Here is a 7689-nt window from a genome sequence, read left to right as displayed (position 1 = left end):
AGCCCTCTGCTTCCGCCGTTCCTTTTCCTCCTCCCTATTATGGAAAACTTTAAATGCCACTGATAAGATTTCGGTTTGTGGGGTGGTGGGTCCCTGTTCTAATTTTTTTAGTTTAGCCCTAAAATCAGGGTAGGATTGGGCCAGGAAATATGTCATAAGGACATGACGGCCATCTTCTGAGAGGGGGTCTAGGTTGGTGTATTGTTGAAAGGCTTGAGATAATCTGTGTAGAATTCAGAGGGTGTCTCATCCTTTTTTTTTGAATTATATCTTGGATTTTTTGGAAATTGACTACTTTGCGAGTGGCCTTTTTGAGACCAGCCATGAGACAAGAGGCAAAGCGATCTCTGGCCTGAATTCCCGGCGGTGTGTTGTAGTCCCAGTGTGGATCCTGTTCGGGAACTGCCTGGGGCCTAGTGGGAAAGCAGGGTCTGTGTGGTGGGTTTCATCTGCATGGGCCTGGGCCGCGTCCCAGACACGGCGGCGCTCTTCGGGAAGGAGGGTGTTGGCTAGGAGCATATAGATGTCATGGTGAGTGAGACTGTATGCCTGAAAGACCCATCGGAATTCTCTAATGTAAGTGGAGGGGTCAGTGGTGAAGGACCCTAATCTTTTTTCTAACTGAGTAAGGTCGGCTAGCGAGAAGGGAACATGGACTCGAACAACTCCCTCAGCGCCAGCCACCTCACGAAGGGGAGCCATGGTAGAGGCGGGGGGTCCCCGAGAACGTGTGACAGAAGGGCTAAAAGAGGCGGCAGAGGGAAGATCGGGAAGTGGAGGGGCAGTTGGATTAAGGGGGGCAGGCTGTGAAGGTTCAGGAGACTTGGGGGCAGATTTAAATCGGGAGAAGAGGGCAGGGTGGCTTCGGTTGCTAAGAGAACCTGAGAGGGGGAGCAAGTGAGACAGAGGGAGGGGTTTTGGGCGAGGGAGCGAAAAGCCTCAACATAGGGAATCTCTTTCCATTTTTTCAGGCACTGGCAGTAGTTGAAAAGATCCCGGAGAATGTCAGGATCAAGTGTGCCCTCAGGGGGCCACTTGTTTTGGTTGTCTAAGGGATAATAAGGCCAATCTTGTGTGCAAAATTTGGTGAGGAACTTGGGTTTAATGTCTGGTTTGAGGGATAAAGTGGTGAGGTTGTTTAGGAGGCACTGTAGGGGTGAATCCCCCCGAAGTGAGGAGGAAGAAGTTCCCATTCCGGAAGAGGACTTTAGAGAAGAGAAACCAGAGGAGGTTTAGAGGTGAGTCCTTCAGCTGGATGAGAAAGACGAGACCCAGAGGGCATCCCCAATAAGTCACACCAATCTCAGGGAAGGGGTTCGAGTATGAACCGGGAGAGAAGGCGGGTGTAGGTCGTCACCTAGACCCTCACTTCTCTAGGGCAATGGCCCGGAGCTTGAAGGAACCTAGCGCTAGGCTTTAGTGGGGGTCCTGGACCCGGAAGGAGGAAGATTAAGAGAGGTAGGTGAGAGGAGGGGAGAGAGAGAAAGAGCAAGAAAGAAGAATGGGAACTTAGCCTCCAGGGACGGGGGAATGAGGTCAGGAGATATATATATATATATATATATATATATATTATGGGTGACGGTTTAAATAATCTACAAGCCTGGCCAAAAAGTAAAGGGGGCTTACCTAACGGATGAGCCGGTGGTGGGTGAAGGAAGCCAGCGCCAGAGAAAATAGAGGAGGGTGGACCGTCAGTCCCGGGGGGGTCGCAGAGGAGTCCGCGGAAGGAGTCTCCTGAGGCAGGGTGAGCTCCTTCCCGGGTTTCGGCACCAATGAAGGAGGCACGGATGAAGGAGGCACGCGAGACCCGGGCTGACAGTTCGCCAGAGAAGTTCCGCTTTATTCAAGGACTGCGCGTATATTTATAGGGAGCTGCGTTCCGGGTTTGGATAGGGGGTGGACGGGGCGGTAGCTGATTGGACGGGGCTGGGTGGGAGGTGAGCCTTGACCTGTGACTGGCTGAGGTTTGGCGCCGGAGGGCTTGTTTACTGCGGAGAAGAACCCGGAAGTGCGCCATATTGCCAGGGAGTGTCCCCCGCCTGGGTGCCTACGGTATCCTTACAAATATATAGGTTACTTTGTGTTTTCTTCTATACCTTTCATGGTTTAATACATTTTTTTTCCATTTAAACTTTTAATCCATATGGGATGTTTTCTGGTGTGAACTGGTGAGGTAAGGATCCAGTTTAATTTTTTTTCTAGATGGATATTTGGGTCTATTCCATTGTTCAATCTGTCATTCGTATCATAGGTTTATAATCTGTTTTAATATCTAGTAGGGCTACTCCCTGCAGCGCCCCCCACCCCTTATTTTTTCCCCCAAAACATATACTGGCTGTTTTTACTTGTTTTTCATTCTTCATACATTCGACAAAAACCTACTATGTGCCAAGCACCATACTAGGTACAACAGAGTGGGGAGGTTCTCTGGTAAATGTGTCAGATGTGGTCCCTGCCCTAGGGCGCTTCTGGTCTGTACTGGAGCACATGCTGAACCAACTAACACGGAACCATGAGGCAGTAATCAGGCTACCCTGACCTGTCTGGGGGTGAGGGCTACGCCATGAAGGATGGAACGTTTAAGCTGAGCCCTAACAGATGATTTGGAAGACATGAGGTCAAGTAAGGAGAGTTTCCTGCCAGAGGACCTGACCAGTGCAAACCCTGGGAGCAGGAGGCAACCATGGTGGCAGCAATGTGGGAGCAGTGGGCAGTGTTAGTACAGGAGGCTGGAGGTTTTTTCTTTTTTTGCTGGGGGCTGGCCAGTGTGGGGATCCAAGCCCTTGACCTTGGTGTTATCAGCACCATGAGCTAGTTGGCCAGCCCAGAAGGCTGGAGGTAAGAGAGGCCAGATCAGGAGGGGTCCCTAAGGTCAAGGTGAGGATTTGGGCTTTCTCCTGAGAACAACAGGGTGGGGATGGGGATCAACTTTTTATTTTTGTATTCAAAAAAAAAAGAAGATTTAACATTGGAAATTCCCAACAGAAGTAGGATAATAGAACGCGCGCCACCCCGGTCCCCACCGCGTGGCTTTGTCTGTTAGCGCCTGCTGGCCACGATCTTGTTTCATCCGGACTTCCACCCTCTTCCCCCTTTCTGTATGATTGTAAAGCAAATCCTGTTATTTCATCCATAATGATTCCACTGTTTGTCTAAAACACCAGGACTGTTAAAAATATGACTTCCACACCATATCATTCCTGAAATCTACTGAGAGAGACATGGAAAGGGCTTGAGTGGGGCATTCGCTCGGGGTCTCTCTGGTTATCTCTGGATCCACTGTCTCTTTTCCACTCTCTCTGGCTGCTGTCCTTTGCATCCTTGAGTCTCTGTGTCTCTTTCTGTCTACCTGTTTGTCTGTCTGTCCATCTCTGTGACTCAGCTCCCCAGCTCTCTTGGTCTCTGCCTCCATCTCTCTGTGTCTGTATCTTTGTGTAACAGTCTCAGTCTGTCCTGGCGTCTTTCACTATCTCTCCATGACAATCTGGGGAGGTCTCTGAGCCTGCCACCCACTTGTCCCCTGCAGCTCTTTGAGGGCATGAAGGCGTACAAAGGCAGAGACCAGCAGGTGCGCCTCTTCCGACCCTGGCTCAATATGGACCGGATGCTGCGCTCAGCCCTGCGCCTCTGCCTGCCGGTGAGGAGCCCCCGCCACCTGGGTGGAGGAGAGTGTGGGGTGAGGCAAGGGCCTCGAGGGCCTGCTGACTTGTCCTTCATCCTGCCCAGAGTTTCGACAAGGTCGAGTTGCTCGAGTGCATCCGTCGGCTCATTGAACTAGACAAGGACTGGGTTCCTGACGGCACCGACAACAGCCTCTATGTGCGGCCTGTGCTCGTGGGTAACGAGGTGGGCCTGACTCCCAGGGCTGAGAGTTGGGACGAGGGCTGGGGAACTGGGCTTGCACGGGGGGTGGATTCTGAAAGGGAGGGCTGGGAATCCAGATGCATGGGTCGGGGGAGGGGAGAGAGGTGGGGGTCTGGACTCCTGGGTCTGAGGGAGGAGGGGGCTAGGGGCCCTGACTCCTAGGTCCCTGATGCAGCCCCCTCTGTCCATCACAGATGTCGCTGGGTGTCAGCCGTGCCACGCAAGCCCTCCTGTATGTCATTCTCTGCCCCGTGGGCTCATACTTCCCTGGAGACTCCATGACCCCTGTCTCCCTCTTGGCCGACCCAACATTCATCCGGGCTTGGGTGGGTGGGGTCGGCAACTACAAACTGGGTGGGTAAGTAGCGTCCCCACCCTCAGAGCATCTGGTGCATTGGACATCAGAGACAAAGGGTTTAGTATCCATGCTTTTGGGTGTTGCTGCATGTCAGTTGTCTTCCTAGCTGTGTTTCACATGCTCGGGCAATTCAGGCCACGAGTTGGGGTATGATGTCACTGGCATCCTGTTAGGCATGGGGCACAGTGTTAAGTGCCGTATTCCTGTGACCTCCCGATCCCTAAAAATAAACTATGGAAGGAGGAAGGGATTATTTTACAGATGAACAACTGGGCTCAGAAATGGGAAGGTATTGGATGGAGCTCAGTGGATTGGCCAGGATTGGCGGGAGCCTCCAGAAATGAGGTTTCCACTTGGCTCATTGATCTCACTCCCAGGAAGCCTCCCTGATCACGCAGACTGGACTGCGCTCCCCAGTGCCTGGCTCCCAGTCAGCTGGGCCTCCCGTGCCCGTCACCCCGTGTGGACTTTCTTTCTTTCTTTTTTTTTTTTAAAGATGACGGGTAAGGGGATCTTAGCCCTTGACTTGGTGTTGTCAGCACTAGGCTCTCCCAAGTGAGTGAACTGGCCATCCCTATATAGGGATCCGAACCCGTGGCCTTGGTGTTATCAACACCACACTCTCCCAAGTGAGTCACGGGCTGGCCCTGAAAATGGTTTTGAAGATAGCTGGGGATTTGATCATGATGAAAGGGCTGAGGAAGCTGATCCCAGCAAAGGCAACAGTGGTGCACTTGGAATCTAGAAAATAGGAAGAGGCAGGAAAGATGCCATCCAGGGTCTTGATGCCAAGCTAATGGCTGGGGATTTTGTCCTGGGGACACTGGGGATTCACAAGAGGGCTGTGATCTGGGGAGGGGCAATGGTAGTCCTGGTATGGAAAGACTCGTCTAGGGCCATGCTGGGGAAGGATGGGCCCCTTGCCTTGTCCAACCAGGCTGTTCTCCACCAGGAATTATGGGCCCACGGTGTTAGTGCAAGAGGAGGCGCAAAAGAAGGGATGTGAACAGGTTCTCTGGCTGTATGGGCCTGACCACCAGCTCACCGAGGTGGGCACCATGAACATCTTCATCTACTGGACCCACGAGGATGGGGGTGAGTGCACCCATGACCCAACCCAAGCCCTGGTGGGAAGTTGTGGTAACAGAATTCCTAGCAGGCTGCAGGCCCCCGGGATTCAGCAGGCAGGGGTGTGTGGCTCCTAAGAGGATGGGAGAGGTTCTAGAGGGTGTGAGGTAACACCCCCCATCCCTTACACTTGACCTAGTGCTGGAGCTGGTGACCCCCTCGCTGGATGGAGTCATCCTGCCTGGAGTAGTCAGACAGAGTCTGCTGGACCTGGCTCAGACCTGGGTGCGAGTGTGGTGATGGCTTTGGGTGATGGGGTATCTGTGTATTGGAGGCATAGCATCAGGGGGCTGTGGTGGGGACTGGGGCACACTGGCATGTCTCTGCCCCCCTCTCTTGAAGGCTCTGTCTTTCTCACCGTCCTTGGAGAGGGAGAGGCAGGGGTCTGCAGCAAGGCAGCCCTCTGGGGACAGGTGTACCTCTGCCCCTTGCCCCTCAGGGAGAGTTCCGCGTAGCAGAGCGCAGGATCACCATGAAGGAGTTGCTGCGGGCCCTGGAGGAGGGACGGGTACGGGAAGTCTTTGGCTCAGGCACCGCTTGCCAGGTCTGCCCTGTGCACCGCATCCTGTACAAAGGCAAGGTGAGGCAGTGCTGCCATTGTGGGTGTGAGAGTAGGAGCGGCAGGGGCCCAGTCTTCATGGCACCTTCTTCCCCAGCACCTCCACATTCCCACCATGGAAAATGGACCTGAGCTTATCCTCCGCTTCCAGAAGGAGCTGAAGGTGATCCAGGTGAGGGGCACTTGTGGGCAAATGGGCTGGATGCTTGTTCACCAGAGTAGTTCATGTCCCATGAGCCTCTGGACTGAGAACCGACCTCCTCCTCAGTAGTGCCAGGAACAGATAATGGCTCCTCCTATCAGCCTCTGGGCCTCGGGACGAGTTGGCTTTCCGTGAACCTCTGTGGCCTGGAACACCTCTTGGGTCTATAACTTTTTATGGGAGCTTCTGGAGACCTGGGCTAGTTCTTTGGCCTGAGAAATTCCCCTCCCCTGAGCCTCTGCGGCCCCTGGGTCTCCTGGTGGGAGAAACTCCCTTTCCATGAGCTTCTTGGACCGTAGCCACTCCACTGGCCACAGAAGTTGGCCGCCCAGGATTCCCGAGGCTGTCCCTTTGGCCTGAGAAATCTTCCTCCTGTGAGCCTCTGGACGTGGCTTCCTCTCTTCCTCCCAAGCGCTTCTGGAGGCATCCCCACTCTTCTGAGCCAAGGTTTCTTTCCCCTGATGACCTCTGGGCTCCTCTCCCCGCACTCGAGCCCTAGAGCTGCCTTTCCGGGGTCCTTCTGTAAGCTCCTGTGCAGCCACACCTAGAACTCTGCTTCCCCTGACACGAGCTTTCTGTGCTGAGAACGACTTTTCCCGAGAACCTTGGGAACTGCATTTCTCTTGAGCCTCTGCGCCGTCTTTCTTGATGCTCCCGCCCCGATTGCTGGCGGCCCTCCGGGAAGGGAACTACATTTCCCATGAGGCCCTCGAGCGCAACCCCCTAAGCCCCCAGCCTGGGACGCAGCAGGGCCTGCTGGGAGTTGCAGTGCGGTGTCCACGTCACTCTCCGCTTTGGTTGCCCCACAGTACGGAACCGGCGCGCACGAGTGGATGTTCCAGGTGTGACGCTGCGGCATGTGCCCGACGGCTCTTCGGATCTACCGACCTGCAGCGTCTAGTCCTGCGGCCCTCGCGTCTATACCAATGACTCACCCGAAGTGCAATATGAAGCAGGAGGCCGGGGGACCGGACGCCCATGCCTCGGGCGCCCCCACGTGGTCGCTACACTCCCAGAGCCGTGAGGGCCCGACCCAGACGTCTTCGCTCCCAGCCCTGCATCTCGGGCATCAGGTCCACTGCTGCTCCAAGTTAGAGATGCGCCTGGAGCTGACTCCGCATCTCTCTGTTATTAGGCTGGACTCCCCGGTGCTGCCATTGACTCCCCCCCCCTTCTCTCTGTCCTTGCTGCAATTTTGAAATAAAATGCCAAAGAACAAGACATTAGCTGTCATCTCCAGTGATGCAACTCGGGGACCTTGGAGTCTTAAGCCAGGAGTTCTAGTCCTCAGCCCATTTTATTTTCAAGGACTCAGTAATTCGAGCCGCTAGTGTCCAGGCGGTTTCTCCAACCTGGGAGAGCTTTCTATTTCACTTACACTGAGCTTAGCATCTTCCCTACTAACCTCCTCGTCCCCATCTTAGGGACATTTCCACCGTACACCCAGTCACTAGGGCAGACCCCTCAGCATTGTACCCTTTTTTCTCAAAGCCCAGCAGTCCCCAAGCCCTGTTCCTCTTGCCTCCTGATTCTGCTGTCTGTTCCCTCCTCTTTGTCCCCCCCCCCCCCCCCCCC

General features: G+C 54.4%; 1 protein-coding gene across 1 annotated transcript in view; it reads left to right on the top strand.

Annotated features, from left to right (window-relative positions):
* The window catches only part of BCAT2 (branched chain amino-acid transaminase 2, mitochondrial), a 16062-nt gene extending 8727 nt beyond the window's left edge, over positions 1-7335 (top strand). Inside the window, exons 2-9 of the mRNA XM_008569299.1 lie at positions 3530-3640; positions 3730-3849; positions 4062-4225; positions 5178-5320; positions 5493-5578; positions 5793-5933; positions 6010-6084; positions 6924-7335. Of these exons, the coding sequence (XP_008567521.1) occupies positions 3542-3640; positions 3730-3849; positions 4062-4225; positions 5178-5320; positions 5493-5578; positions 5793-5933; positions 6010-6084; positions 6924-6962 (867 nt within the window). The 5' untranslated portion in view covers positions 3530-3541 and the 3' untranslated portion in view covers positions 6963-7335. The remainder of the gene's footprint in view (positions 1-3529; positions 3641-3729; positions 3850-4061; positions 4226-5177; positions 5321-5492; positions 5579-5792; positions 5934-6009; positions 6085-6923) is intronic.
* The last annotated feature ends 354 nt before the right edge of the window (positions 7336-7689 follow it).

Source organism: Galeopterus variegatus, unplaced genomic scaffold (assembly GCF_000696425.1).
Source record: "Galeopterus variegatus unplaced genomic scaffold, G_variegatus-3.0.2 Scaffold486, whole genome shotgun sequence".
Taxonomy (NCBI): Eukaryota; Metazoa; Chordata; class Mammalia; order Dermoptera; family Cynocephalidae; genus Galeopterus; species Galeopterus variegatus.
The sequence above is the reverse complement of the archived record's forward strand: the minus strand, read 5'-3'. Positions and strand labels throughout refer to the sequence as shown.